The sequence below is a fragment of the Poecilia mexicana genome, unplaced genomic scaffold, assembly GCF_051168715.1.
Source record: "Poecilia mexicana isolate PSO_F unplaced genomic scaffold, ASM5116871v1 scaffold_22, whole genome shotgun sequence".
Lineage (NCBI taxonomy): Eukaryota > Metazoa > Chordata > Actinopteri > Cyprinodontiformes > Poeciliidae > Poecilia > Poecilia mexicana.
In genome coordinates, this window is record NW_028263391.1 from 8,791,148 (window position 1) to 8,806,230 (window position 15,083).

General features: G+C 42.8%; 2 protein-coding genes across 2 annotated transcripts in view; one reads left to right on the top strand and one right to left on the bottom strand.

The window, feature by feature from the left end:
* pld1a (phospholipase D1a) overlaps window positions 1-4,824 on the bottom strand; it is a 36,418-nt gene extending 31,594 nt beyond the window's left edge. Inside the window, exon 1 of the mRNA XM_014978448.2 lies at window positions 3,586-4,824. The gene's annotated coding sequence lies outside the window, so the exon portion shown is untranslated. The remainder of the gene's footprint in view (window positions 1-3,585) is intronic.
* A 3,445-nt stretch (window positions 4,825-8,269) lies between these two features.
* ghsra (growth hormone secretagogue receptor a) lies at window positions 8,270-12,580 on the top strand. The gene is made up of 2 exons (XM_014978544.2): window positions 8,270-9,872; window positions 11,996-12,580. The coding sequence occupies exons 1-2, from the start codon at window positions 9,032-9,034 to the stop codon at window positions 12,307-12,309; spliced, it is 1,155 nt and encodes a 384-aa protein (XP_014834030.2). The 5' UTR covers window positions 8,270-9,031; the 3' UTR covers window positions 12,310-12,580.
* The last annotated feature ends 2,503 nt before the right edge of the window (window positions 12,581-15,083 follow it).

Consider the following 15,083-nt stretch of genomic DNA (forward strand, 5'->3'; position numbering starts at 1 on the left):
TTCAACTTCCACCACAACACGTTTACGAATCAAAATCCCTTCGGAAAGCATAGCATTGACTGAGGGCAGTCGCGCGGTTTCACACAGGGCTCATAAAACACTCTTCCTAAGTCCTCGAGAAAGCGGTGGGTGATAACTTCCCATTAACTGCACATACTTAAAACGACAGAAAACTTGAAGGCAAAACAGATAAGTAACGTATTTTTTGTCTGTGCTCGCTAAACACATGACAGCAACTGGACAGGAAGGGCCGGAGTACAACTAAATTACAGGGGCAGCTGAAACGAGACATTGGGTGCCATGGGAGGATGAGCAACAAAACACTACAATGCTTCACTAGAATCTTAGGTGTGATACTGTTCTCCACAGACTGGCATGTTTTTGTATTATTATTTTTATAGCTGTGACATCACTGTGGTCTGAGAAAATAAACTTGACAGATCACTTTTTTTTTTTGTTATTTTAAGCTATCCTGTCATTATTACTCATCCCACTTCTTCATGCATAAAACAACTTTTTTTTTCTAACTTCCTCGTAGGTGTCTGTGCATTATTGGCGTTTTACTCATTGTTTTAAACACCTTTGCCTCTTCACACGAGACCCAACTTGCTATACACGTTTAACCGTGCAAAAATACGGACAAGAACACCGGAGGTGGATGACGAGACATCAGCACCAACATCAGCAGGAGAGGTGCCGTCACAGGATTGAGCTCCGGGAGCCGAGAGAAATAGGTGGCTTGTGAAACGTGTATTCTATTCTCGGACGTGTGGTTGTGGACTTGACATTTAGAAAGTGGCGAAGCATCGTATACCGAGTGAGCTACACCAATTGTAAGGCTCTGTACGGCCGCGCATTGTGTTTCACGCGAGTGACGGGCACGGGCATTCTTTCGCGCACGTGCACGCACATAAATACGATACAATAAAGATAAATGTGGCCTGGCATTTATAGATGGTGTGGTGCCAAGCTGCTCGTGGCGCAGATGGCACCAAGAGAGAGAAGATGGATGGAGGAAGGGAGAGAGAGAGAGAAGAAATAAGAGGTCTGTGACACCTCTTTTTCTCTGCCCACACTAAAGCTGCCTATTATCTAATCCTTCGCACCATGGATTGGGGGATAGGGATGGTCAGAGAAAGCAAGACATACAGTAGTTGCCAGAAAAATGGAGAGAGAGAGACAGAGAAAGAGAGAGAGAGAGAAAGCACCCATCACCATCGGCGGAGCGGCATTCTACTGGTGGCAACACAAGGCATCATTGTACTGTTACAGAGCGAGGGAGCTGCTGCCTCTGGCCCATTTCTGCCAAACCTGACTCGGCCATAGCAGGACGGCCAAGTTTGAGGCTGGAAAATTTCAGAGTGTAGCTCGGGGTCCAGACCGCCCTGAACTGACTCATGATTACAGTGGGAGAGAAAATCCAAAGGACAGCTGTGCTTTGAACTAAGAGGACTGGTGTGCTTACATTTTAAAGTAAAAAAAAAACAACAACAACATACATTTCCTGAATCGATTTGGAAGTATAATATGCTTATATTTCTGCAGTAAGGTTTCTCTTGTACAAACTTCCTCACTGCGGCAGACTTAAAGTAGCGAATAATTATGAAGCGTTAAAAAACAACAACAACAAAAAAAAACAGATGTAAGGCCATTTAAAATCCCCAAATCTGAAAAGTGTGGGATATATTTATGTTCCCGCTGAATTGCCACCTCCGAATTTTTAAGGATACACGTTTCTGCCAGTTTTTATTAAATAACTCCAGCTCATTCAGATTGTACCAACATTCCCAACTGGACTTGGATACGGACTTCACCTGGGCCATCGAACGTATGGACAAGATTTCGTCTCAACCATTCTATTGTAGGTTCTCTATGTTTTTATTGTTCTGCTGCTGGAGGTCGCCAAGGGGATTTCCTCCAGGATCACTCTGTATTTTGCCCCCATCAACATAACATCACGTCACCACCACAGTACGATGTTGCCACCACCATGTTTCAAGCATGAGGATGTTTCTACATGCTACAGTTGAGCCAAATGTTTAAAAAACATTGGACTGAATACGACCCCGATTCAAAACTACGCTCTTGAAACCGTCGGCTTGTGCCCCTTGGTCTTCCTGGTGCTCTCTAAGAAATCTTTGAGGCAGTCACAGAACTGCTGGAGTTTTCTCAGAATGAAGCAAACAATAGTGGACATTGGACTGTGCACTTGGTTTATCCTGGATTTTATTCATAAAAATAAGAGAAGTGGCAACTGAACTGAACTGAAATGAAACATCTGGAGATCATTGTGCAAAGAAGTATTGTTCATAGAATGAAGATGATTAGTGACAACACTGTCACACAACACCAGTGTCTTTATTCAGAGGTTTCTTCCAAGCCGCTGTAACACTGACCACTGCAGGAGAGCTGTCCTTCTCACAGCCATCAGCATCTACAGCAAACTCTTTGAAGAGACCAGCATTTCATTTGCTTTATTATCAATGCAGCGCTTTTTAAACAGACAAAACGGAGTTTTACCCTTTCAGAAACAGTTGACAGTGACGCATCTTTCATTCCCAACTTCAAAACGATTCGTTTTGTGTTGGGTGCTTCGCTTAGAAACCCACTGAAATACAAACGTTTGCGCAAATAAAGCATAAAGGAACGCTATGAATGAACTCCTGCAAGGCACATAAATATCTGCGAGCGTCAGAAAGTGTGTTGTTGTACTGCACACCGCCAACACATCGCATCTGGAATAAATTTGCAGCACTTTAAACCCAGCCTGCCTCTCAAATATTTGACTTCAATCCTTTCCAACCACCTCAAAGACGCTGAACGCAAAGAATGTCTGGTGTTTATATTACAAAGGCAGTACAGGGACACTTTTGTTCAAAAACTGTTCTGGTTTGCAGCATGGGAATGAGTTACAGTTTCCACACACACACACACACACACACACACACACACACACACACACACACACACACACACACACACCTAGAACCTCAGGAAGGAGCCGCTGCTGTGAAGTCTATTGTTTTGATGTGCTGGTCCAGCATCAGAAAAGTGCAGGGGTCACGTCTTTCCCTGCCAGAGGTCAGCATCATGCGCATATGTGGCAATGACAACAAGAAGAAGAGGCACGAGTGGAGGAGGGTTGTCTGTGCAGCCGTGCATGGCAGGGAAAGATATCTCCTGTCCTTCCGCAACATTCCAGCTCTGGAAAACAAACTTTTCCCAACTGCGAATGAAGGAGGAAACCCGCGTCTAGATCCGTCTGGTCTGTTTTCAGCAGGTTACGCACCGCCTGCTGCTCTGCTGTCCGGTGAAAGAGGTCACAAACTCTTCTCCACACACACAACATCGACATGTCTCCTATGCAACAGGACGACGACAACTGGATCCAGCTTATGAAATCAACAAGTACATTCAAGGTTTGTAAAACCTTCTTGTCTACTAATCCTGCTAAAAAAAACAAAAAAACGAAAATCTAAGGAGCATCACAGATACAATCTACATGTTTAAAGCCCCCTGGGTGCAAACAGGACACACCAGACACAGAGAGACAGACAATAGGGGTGAGGGAGGCATTTTACCAACCTGCTTCTTCTGTGGACGTGCTGTCCACATGTTGGCCTGTCTGATCGAGCCAGCTAGATCCTCTGAATGGACGGCTAAAAACAAAGAACTCACACACGCACTCACACACACACGCCCCGTCTGAGACGACCAAGAGCCGCGCAGCAGCAGCAGCAGCAGCCAAATTCTGTGTTCCCTCTTTGCTGCAACTCAGTAAGTGTGACTGAGAAGGAGAAAAAAAAAAAAAAAAAACTAACAGTGAACTCTCTGCAACTCCTCAGGAAGGGAGGGCTCTCTGAAACTCTGAACCAATCACAGGGAGCGATTCTTCCTGTGGCCTTCTCTGATTGGGCAGAAGATTTCACTGGCGGTGGGAGGTAGGAGGAGGAGCTGTGGGGTAGCAAACACTGACACCGGTCCTGCCTATTTTCTCATCATTGGTTGGGTGTTTTTGAGTTCGTGGGAGTGGATTTACCTGCATTCTGTCCTATAACATTCCCATGCATGAACACTGAGCCTTTAGAGAGCTAAACAAAACAAAACAAAACAAAAATCAAATGACAGCGGAATAGCTAAAATAATGAATGGAAAAATGTACAGTCTGCTTGATTTAAATACCTGCAGCTTCACAAAAATACACGTACAGGTTCTTCTCAATAAACAAGAACTACATTAAAAAATTATATAAAGTAAAATAAAATAAAATTTTAAAAAATTAAAAAAAACTCCAGCTCAGTGATTCTTGATAAAGGGGGATATGGCTCACTGCTCAGGGCAGAATTAATTTGGGATGGCTCAAGAAGAGGAAAAGCCGAAAGAACACAGAATAGAGCAGTGTTTTTCCACCCTAACTAACTAACCCTAACTAACCCTTTTAGCATTTCACAGTGGTGTGTTAACAAGGGGAGACATCTAAAACATGCAGGGCATGCCTTGGGGACCAGGGTTGGGTTGGCAGTATACTACCTAATCAAACTACAAAGGGAAATTCATTACACTGATTCAGTACACAATCTAAGTGGCTGCCTTTATCTGCATTTCTGGCTCTGGTGTCTCTGATCGTCCTGTGCTTCATAGATTCTCTTCTGTGTTTGGATCAGACAATTTTACAATCTAACACACGGGTACCATGGCAATTAAAACACGTATAGGAATTTTAGCAGCATGGGCAGGTGCCAAACCCTACTGGAAGACAAAGTTAGCATAAATTTTAAGTTTGTCTGCAGAGAGACGTATCAAATCCTGAAAACTTTCGTTGTAGACGCCTGTGCCGACTTTGGACTAAAACACGGTGAGCCAACACCAGCAGACGACACGACTCTCCAAATTACTGATTGTGGGAACTACACTAGGCAATGCCTTCATCGGCTTAATTCAAGTATGACGCTATTTCTGTTGTTTCTGGTTCAGACAAAAGAAACACGTCAGCTGTTCCCCGTCACCTCAGGCACAGACTGTAGCCAGGGCGTCTATGTCATGTGAATCTCCTCCAAACTCTCACACAGACTTAACATTTCTCTGAGGCTGCAGTCGCTACTGTTGCTTATGCACGTTTGTCCACCGCACTTTTTTCAATATACTTGAGTTCTTCATTAAAAGCAAGCCAGTTTAGTACTGTCCTTTTATGGCTTATGCTCTCATAAGCTGCACAACCGATAGTTCTGAAGTTTTTACTAATAGTTCGTTGCTTTTATAGGATTTTCCAATTTTCTGAATTGTAAAAGTATAGTAAATATTCTGTGATATTCAAATGTGTTGACATGCATCTGTAGTCGGCTGCTCAGTGAACCTGAAAGCAAAATCGATCTCTTTCACCATCTAGAGGACGAAACGGAGAACTGCGCTCATCTTGAGATCAGCTGGCACTCGCCTGTTTGTACCTCCAAGGACTTTAACCTGCAACCTACCACACCCTGACGGCACCTTTCAGATAAAATGGCTAGCTAAGATTTTCTTTAGCACTAATGCTGCACAGAAGTCCCAGAGAAAAATGTCGTCTTTTTACTTTTTAAACATATTTAAAGGATAATGACATCAGAAGAAGGGAGTCACAGTCTAGGCCCGTTAAAATACTAAGACAAGTCAGACTGCTAAAAGTTTGGTTGGTGTCACAAGGAACATTTCTAAAGTCGACGTCGTTTTATTGCCCCCCGCTGAATCCAAAACAACTGTTATTTCATCTGTGCTCAACGTTGATATCAGCTCCATTTGAGCTGATATTTGAGTATTAACAAAAGATTCCCCCCAGTTTTATGAGCAGAATCCCCTGAAATGTGTTCTGTGCAAAATTTCAGTCAGCTCTACCTTTATGTACAAATACATAAAGAGCAAACTCAAACATATCCTAATGTTGACACACACACACACATACAAAACTGTACATACCAGATGTGAAGAGAAAATCTTGTGAAAAGCACAGCTGTCCTGATGAGGGCCTGACTGCTGCTCTGTCCATTAGCCAGATCTCTCTCTCTCTTTGCATTTATTCATCACCGCCCAGTTTTCTCTCCTTCCCTGTGAACACGCGCATCATGATTCATCGGCCATAAACACAATGGTAGGAGACACAGCCCAAAGGCCAGCGAGATAACAGCGCTCGGCTCAGCGTGGATAAAATCTGATCAGTGGAAACAGAAATATTTTGTAACCTAATATTTATTACATGCGTGGTTTTATTTCAAATGCCAGTTCTTTTAAGCAACAAAAAAAAGAAAAAAAATGGTAGTTCATAGTATTAAAGTAAGCAGAAAATGGTTATTTGTTTTATTTATTATAGAGGAAAAACAAATACAGTACTTCTTTTCTGAAATCATATAAAGTTCAAATTGAAAAATGCCAAGACAACAATGTTTTAAAAAAAATCCTTAACATCACAACCTTCTGCATTTCTAGCCTGCGCAAGCTAACTAAACTGTCTTTAGCATCAGAGCTGCCGCTGACCTGGCTTCAGCTGGATAGAAAGTAAATCTTTTTGCTTCGGCACAGAAAGCTTCTCAGGTTTTCATGAGAGCTGCTGACTTTTACCGATTTGATCTTTCCCTTTTTATTAAATCCATGTCAACGTATCAACCTTTTCTGAGAATAACGGTTCTTTAGCTACACTCTAAACGAACACATTAGCTATTGTTAGAATTCAAATGTTATGAGCTAGTGTGCTTCAAATCACGTTGTGCTTAATAGTCGTTACTCTTCAAAACTCCTTTTTGTAGAGCACATCCAATAAAGATGATAAGGAGCATAAAACACTAATCAAAGTTCACTGCAAAAGAGCAGATTTTTTTTTCATTGATTGATGGAACTGCAATAAAAAAAATAATTCACCCCCCCACCCCTCCCCTCGCATCTTTACCAATGGAAGGGTTGGGTGAAACATGTACTTGGAAATTTTTTATTTTTTTTTAATGTGCTGAATAATGTTGGATAATCAGCTCCAACAGAGCTGATGTACATATAATAAACATGTTTGTTTTCATTCTGCTGGAAGCTAATTCAAGCCTTCAATTAAATCGGAGCTACAGCCTCGTTATAATGTGATTCAGTTAGGCTACTTGTGATTGCAATTATAACGCTGAGTTTAAGCTGAATGACAAGTGCTGGATGTCTCATCAAATAGTAATTCTGTCATGTATTGATTATTCCAAATAACCAAATTACTTCAATGTAATACTTTTGTTCATTGGAAGCTGGATAAAAAAATTAAAAAAAAGTATGCCATTGATGAATACATTTCCTCTGCATGTGGAACCTACATTTCAGAATTCGTTGTAGATGATCACTAACAATTAAGTAGTGATAAACCATCACCGCACTGGATAATTGTGACATAGACAAATGATTACAAATAAAAATCTTTCTGATAAAATCTAATGAAGTCAGAGCAATAAAAAAAAGAAAAGAAAAAAAAAAAGCAACCTGTCAATCTAAGTAGAAATGCAGCTTTTCTGTGAAGGCCGCAGAACGTCATTGAAACGGCATCATGAAGACCAAAAGATCCAGCTGACAAATGAGGGAGGAAGTTGTGGATGAGTTTAAAGCAGGTTCGATATTGTCACCTTCCTAAACTGATAATGTGTAACTTTGGTAAAAACAACAACAACAAAAACAACAACACATTTTTCTTTCCAGAAGATGTCTTAGGCAAAAGAAGAAAAGAAAAAAATCACTTTTGGCAACAACAACAACATATGCTAATAAGATGACAATATACATCATCTTCATCCAGTCCAACTGCTAACTGCTATTTTTGCACAGAGGACTGTGCAAAAAGTCTAAAATGTGATGAAATTAAATCATTTTGCAAGGTACTTTTTTGTTTTGCTTCTTTCTCCTCTGCTGTGGACTTTGAAAGGCAACACTGTGAGCAAAGTTCCACCGAATCGGAAGCACGTCCAGCCATCACTGCCCTGACATCTCCAGTAGGTGGTGTCGCTGCAGCCACAGTGCGCCCCCGTTCACCTCCCCCCTACCAGCACCTCTTCACCTCATGTTTTTTTTTTTTTTTGCGCACTGGGAATCTGGATCCACGCACAAGGCATTCATCACATCAACATCCAAAGCATCACAACTAGGAGTGGAGCTGGATCTCTTTTCTTTTTCCTTTAATCTGTTTGAAATCCTTTCATCGGTCATATATTCCTAAATTCATTTTTTTTTTCCCCCTCCGAAGATGTTGAAAACGCGTCGCCCCGTTGTGATTTTTGTCAGCTTTATAAAACTGTGCTTTCTTCGTCGGGTGGAATTTGTTTTCACGGTGGTCGTATTTTGTCCATTCGTGTTTGGGTGACTCTGAATCTGTGTCCTCCCAGGATGGTCACTCCTCCTCCTCCTCCTCGCTGCTGCCTCCGCATCATGGGACCCGGAGTCTGACTCACCGTCACCTGCTCCCGATGGAAGTCGTAAAACGATTCCCTGTTTTGGATAGCGCCCGATGACGTGAACTGTTCATGCCGCCTTTTACGCATGAAAGACTCTAGGTTGATGTCGGCTCTCGCCGCAGAACAGGAGAAGTTGTAGCTGTAAGTGCGACTGAAGGAGCAAAAATCAATGCAGTGTTTGATTTTACTTCTTGCTGAGAAGAACGCGCCTTCTGTTTTAATTTCAATTGTGGTCTAAAACAAAATAAGGAGCTTGTGTGTTTTTAATGACTCCTGATTGACATAAGTAACAAGTCACTTAAGAATTTGTCTTCAGAATCAGATGCGTTCCACGAATCTAATCTCATCCATATATTTGACAAGAAAAACGACTTCAAATAAATGTTTCATCCTATAACTGCGATTTCTTTAACCTTCCGACAGACTTTTACGCAGCGCGCGCGCGCGCGTCAGGTTTTTGGTTTTACGCGCGTCTGCCGTTCTCCGTGATGAACGCCGGGGAGAGCGCCTCTAAGGGGCATGAGGACTCCAACTCCCAGGGGGACTTTAGAGAACGCAGGGAGGCCTGGTCCTGTGAATAACCGCGCTGCAGCATGCCCTCCTGGCCCAATGACTCGGAGTGCCTCCCGCGTAACTGCAGCTGGGAGGAGACCTACAACACCACGAGCAGCGCCGACCAGCCCGCGCCTCCGCTCAACTACTACTCAATCCCTCTCCTCGCGTTCATCACCGTCGCCTGCTCGCTGCTGTTCCTGGTCGGAGTGGCCGGTAACGTCATGACCATCCTGGTGGTGAGCAAGTACAGGGATATGCGTACCACCACCAACCTCTACCTGTGCAGCATGGCTGTGTCTGACCTGCTCATTTTCCTGTGCATGCCGCTGGACCTCTACCGCATGTGGCGGTACCGGCCCTGGCGCCTCGGAGACGCGCTCTGCAAACTCTTCCAGTTCGTGTCCGAGTCTTGCACGTACTCCACCATCCTGAACATCACGGCGCTGTCGGTGGAGCGCTACCTAGCCATCTGTTTCCCGCTGCGCGCCAAGGCTCTGGTCACCAAAAGGCGAGTGCGCGCGCTGATCTGCGTCCTGTGGACGGTGTCAATGTTCAGCGCAGGGCCAGTGTTCGTCATGGTTGGAGTGGAGAGGGACAGCGTGGAACCACTAAACCTCACGTCCCGGATTAATGCGACTGGCTCGCTTTTGGACGTTGGGGACACTCGGGAGTGCAGGATGACGCACTACGCCGTAGAGTCAGGCCTGATGGGGGCCATGGTGTGGCTGAGCTCGGTGTTTTTCTTCATGCCGGTGTTCTGTCTGACGGTGCTGTACAGCCTCATCGGCCGTCGCCTGTGGCAGAGGCACAGGGAGACGAACATGAGCTCCCGCGTTGCTCACAGAGACAAGAGCAACAGGCAGACCATCAAGATGCTGGGTAAGTTTCGAAATGTAGTTACATTCACTGTTCTGACTTACAGGTGTAAAGAGAAATTAAACTAAATCAAAAATAAAATAAATGGCCTGTTGTCTATATTGGCAATATGGCTCACCACCCAGGACAGCATGAGCTGGGGGCAGAACAAGATCCCACTCCAAAAAAAAAAAAATAGTATTCTTCTTCGAAACTTTGATTAGCTCTGAAAAGTTTATTAATTCCACTAATTCAATGGAAAGTAAGTGAAGCTCATATTATGTAGCTCACTGTATGTTTCAAGTGTTTATTTCTGTTTATTCTGATGAAGTAGGACGAATAGAAAACACAGTTTCAGTTTGACATTAGTTGATTCTTTTGTTTATTCGTGTACAGTTATTGTGACTCGTTTCCTTTTCGTCGTAGCTCCTTTTGTAGTGTTAATATACTTTGTTCAATGCTGAGCTCGAGAGTTAAATAAATACAGATTTTCCTCTTCGTTTTGCCTGCCACCTCCCCGCATTTGGCTTTGCCGGTAAAAACACAACGTGACAGTTTTATGGTCGGGTAAGGGTTAGGGTTTCTAGCAGCTACTGAAACGTTGAGTGGTGGATAAAGGAGATCAAGCAGCAGTGATGGAGAATGTTGTGAATCAAAGCTAATTTATGAGTTTGGTATTGAGAAGGAATCAACTGCTGTTTGGGTCAAAGCTTCAGGACCCAACACACAGCAGCTTGGTCTACTTATGGGTCTCTGGAGCCAACAGCTGCAGTCGGCCAAAGTGGTGGCCAGAAACAACAAATAACAATACGGCTGCAGGAGATAGACAGATCCTGTCCATTCAACAATACAACTTGAAATAATTTCTCAAACTTAAAGGGAGCTGGTGAAGGAAAACAAGCACCGAAGAGACACGCTCACACTTTTTTGTCCATTCTGCACTTTAGCTGCAGTCGTATATGACGACCCCTCCTGCTAAAACTGTGATGGAAAACCACCCAAACTGAGCAGAGTAGAGTCGAGATGAGTTGCCGTGTAGCAACGCTACTGGAAAAAAAGGGTCATCAGTAATGATTTGTAGAGTCGTGTCTTCTGTTTGTGGATTAGATGAAACACAGTGGAAAAACACCAGCAGAGTAGCCCTTCAGCCAGTGATACATAAACTGTGCGCTACATGCACCTACATTTTAGTAGTTTAGTAGTAGTTCTGTGTTAGAAAACCGTTTTTTGTTTTTATCAGTGTTATGTAAAATTCAAATTATCTTAAGAAACCAAATTTGAGAAAATGATTCGACACCTTCCCACACTGGTAAAAGGTGCCAATACCTTCTTGGTGACCACGGCATCACTGTGCCAGGAAACTCTCTGATGTAAATCCTGCAGAGAAACCTTGGAGGATGTTGAGAGGAAAATGAGAAAACCAAACTATGCAAAAGAACAGAAGCCTGGGCTTCCTTAACGGAGCCACAAGCTGATCCTAACGTTCATACAAATCGAGTTTTTTTTTTTTTTTTTTTTTTTGAGGGGGGGGAGGGGGGGTTAATGTCTATGCACCAAAATTAATATAGAAATACAAAATCACCATATTTTGCTCTGTGTGAGTCTTTAAAGTTTTTTTTTTTTTTTCAGTTAAATGGCTGAAATAAATGTAATTTCAATTAGTTAATTAAGAGATCTGTTGCTTTTGCTCTCAGTTTTAGTCAAAAGCCCTCTTTTGACTATCTCTATCAAAACTTTCAAAACGGGTTACATAGATGGCTGATAGGGGGGGGGAAAGTACGTTTTGAACTAAATTAAAAAGAAACCTGATTGGAGTTGTGGGTCTAGATGTGGCTGAAATGAGTCACAGCTCAGGACAGCTTGTTCTGTGGGGCTGCACAGGCTCTGAAAATAGATGCAAACATTTTTCCCTCAACAATTTTCTAATGCTTGTTCGCCTTTCCAGTTAATGAGGACCGAGCGTCGTCCCCCCCACCCCCTCACACAGATGAGATGTATAGTTAGATGAAAACATGGTCATGCGTAGCGTCTGGTCATGGATCCTGAATCAATTTTTTTTATTTGAAGCCTTTGATTCAGTTCAGCTTTTTAGAATCTGGACAGCATTTGATCTTCTCTCTCTCTCTCTCTCTCTCTCTCTCTCCAAGTGGTGGTCGTGTTGGCCTTCGTTCTGTGCTGGCTGCCCTTCCACGTGGGCCGCTACCTGCAGTTCCGCTCCCTGGACGCGCCCTCTCCGCTGCTGTCCGTGCTGTCCGAGTACTGCAGCCTGCTGTCGGTCGTGCTCTTCTATCTGAGCGCGGCGGTAAATCCGATCCTCTACAACACCATGTCGTGGAAGTACCGGGGTGCGGCGGCGCGCCTGTTCGGCCTGACCGACGGCCAGCCGTCCCGCTGCCGCACAGCCAGCACCTTGAAGGGCGACGGCTCAAACGGCTGGACAGAATCCACCGTGAGCTTTTGAACCCAACCGTGTCGAGGAGTCAACCCGGAAGCCATCATTTCCTGTCAGAGAGCGGACAATCTCCAAAGACTCGCCTTTTGATGAACAAGAGCATGAACCGCAAAAGGCGAAGATGCTTAAAACTGAATTCTCGCGAAAGCTGGTTCCGCGACGTGTCAGATTCTTTCAGCAAGTGCCGTAACATTTGAAAGTGGAGCGTAAACAACCTTCACACCGTCTGGAAATGCTTCTTGGCCTGAAAAATGGGATTTAAAAAAAAAAAAAAAAAGAAGGAGCATTTTGTATATATAAACCTAAATATCACACACATCTACAAATGCCTTATACCGTATTCTGGATGACAAAGGGAAGCACTGTAGAATTTTAAAACTCGTCGCATTTCTCTGTACTCCTTCTTCAGAGCGGGGCAGAGGTGCAGATCGTGTGCAAGCGTGTGTGTGTAGCTGTGTAGCAGGCTGTTAGTGAGGTAGACTCGGTGTTCTCCATGTTTCCAAAGACCTGCATGTTGAATTTCCACTCCATGCTTGCGCTGATGCTGCAAACAGGGGTCACGGTCCCTGGCATAAAAAAGGTGTTCTGGTGTTTTAGTGCCTGAACAGCAGTGCTTTAATTGTACTTTACCTTTTTTTGTATTGAAAGCTTTGTTTTTTTGTTTTTTATTGGGATGGGCTGATTAGGGCTCCGGGGGTCAGGTCGCCCCTTTGCCAATTTGTTTCCTCATTTTCTACCCACTCATTGTCATTTCACCCCTTCCTCCATTTTGTAGCCAGGCACTAATCGTTTCCCACTCAGTGGATTTTTCTTGGCGGTAAAATATCACAAATCAAATCCTATAAAGTTTTAACACAGTGTATGTTCATATTACAAATTAGAAACATTACAAATTGTCTCTAATGTGTAATGGAAGACAAATTTGAGTTTATTAGGAATTGTTCTCTAATGTTTCTGTTGGGGGAAAAAAAGTGATTTATTTGCACCCAGGTAACAATTTTTTTTTACTTTGCAAACTGAGCAAAATATACACGAACAGTATTGGCTGTGAACTTCTTGTGTCCATCTGACATCAGCCTGAGGAAAGTTTGTCCCATTTCTCGCTTTTAGCTCTGAAATGTTTTTGAGGATTGAAAGTCTTAATAAGATCAAGATCTGGGCTTCCACTGTGCCTGGGGTTCTTGACGGTTCTTGGTGGATTTACTCGTGTGTTTCGGGTCATCACCGTGTTTCAGGGCTTCACTATTACTTAGACTCAGCCTGTGGACTGATTTCCACACAGTGTGATGGCTGATTTCAAATTCCTCCGAGACCTCCCGAGTCTGTCCACACTCAAATCTAGTTTTTAAAAGGCTCAGGCTTTTAATCTCACCAGCACTTTTTCTGGTGTGTGTAATGTTCTCTGTATGTATAGTAACACGTTGCTGCCCTTCCTTCTGCTGCTCAGCTGGCTGAAATAGACTAAAACGTTTTTTTTTTTGTTGCTCACAAGAAAACTACGTATATTCTATAGTAGGATTGCTATATTGGGAATAATTGTTTCTAATTGGTTATCAGCAAAAACAGAAAGATCGTGGAATAACTTTCCCTTTTTAATCTGTGTACAAATTGGCCCCTCGCCTAGATTTGACGTAAATATCAGACTCCGGCCATTGCCAGGGCTTCTTTCGACCTTAGATTGGTCATCTGAGGTTAAAAAAAAAGAGAGAGAGAATCTGATGAGGCACATGTTTCTTGTTTTCACTAGGTTATGAAAATAATCATTCCGAACATACTGTTCTAAATGGATTAGTCATACGTTTCACTGCACTGCAAAAAACACAAACAGCTCGATTTTGCTGTATAAATCAACGTTCTCATTTCCAACAGTTAAGCTCGCTCTGTATTTTGGACACTTGTAGCGTGTTGCAGATTTTACTTTTTCTTGCTTGCCATCTAAATGTGCTGCCAGCTGAATGCAGATGTGTGATCTACATTCTTCTTGCAGTTCATTTTGGTTTATGAGCGATGCACTAATAAACAAAAACAGTATACATTTTGTTTTACCTTTTTCTTGTTTTTTTCCTTTTAAGGTTTGTTTCAGCTTTTTTTCCCCCCACGACACGCTAAGGTTTTGCCTTCTCGCCACTTCTTCAGGGTTAGTTTTTGAGTAAAATTTTCTACTTTAAAAAGTGAGCGCAAACCAAGTTTTGCCCGTTTTCCCTCCAGACTATGCTCGCTGCATCACAAATCATCTTCCGTTTCATATTTTACATCTGTGTACATTTGTTAATAAATGGCAATTTAAAGCATTTGAACTGGTAAAAAATAGAAGAGTCGCTTTCTAAATGTGCTGTACTCTTGTCATTTATCACAACTGTGTTCAGCAGCCATGGTTTCTGTCCCTGCTGCTTTTGAAAGTGAATATTAAAAGTAAGAAGTGTGGATTAATTGAGAGCCGTGTGCCATGTATTGCGTCATCCTTGGGATCAATGAACAACCTGTACGCCATGACGTTATCCCTGCTTTGGCTCGTAATTTGACGCTTTGGACATCTTGGTTCTGTGCAGCAGCTAAAAAAAAAATCACCTGGATTTAATATGTGGCCTCTTGGCAGTGAAGAATGCATTTCTGCTAAATGAATTTTTTTCCAACTGTATATACTGTCAGCAGGACGATATATTTATTAATGTACTAAATGTATAATGATTAAAAGAAAAAGTTTTATTTCGTTTTGGATTTTGAGAAAAAAAAAATTGCGGCAGTTATCTGCTGGTTAATGTATCTGTGTATTAAAAGAAAAT

What these genes read in the sequence shown, in the direction of transcription:
- ghsra (XM_014978544.2), top strand. Translation starts at nt 9,032, where the DNA reads ATGCCCTCCTGGCCCAATGACTCGGAGTGCCTCCCGCGTAACTGCAGC. An exon ending in GCAGACCATCAAGATGCTGG is followed by an intron (nt 9,873 to 11,995) that starts GTAAGTTTCGAA and finishes TCTCTCTCCAAG; the next exon opens with TGGTGGTCGTGTTGGCCTTC.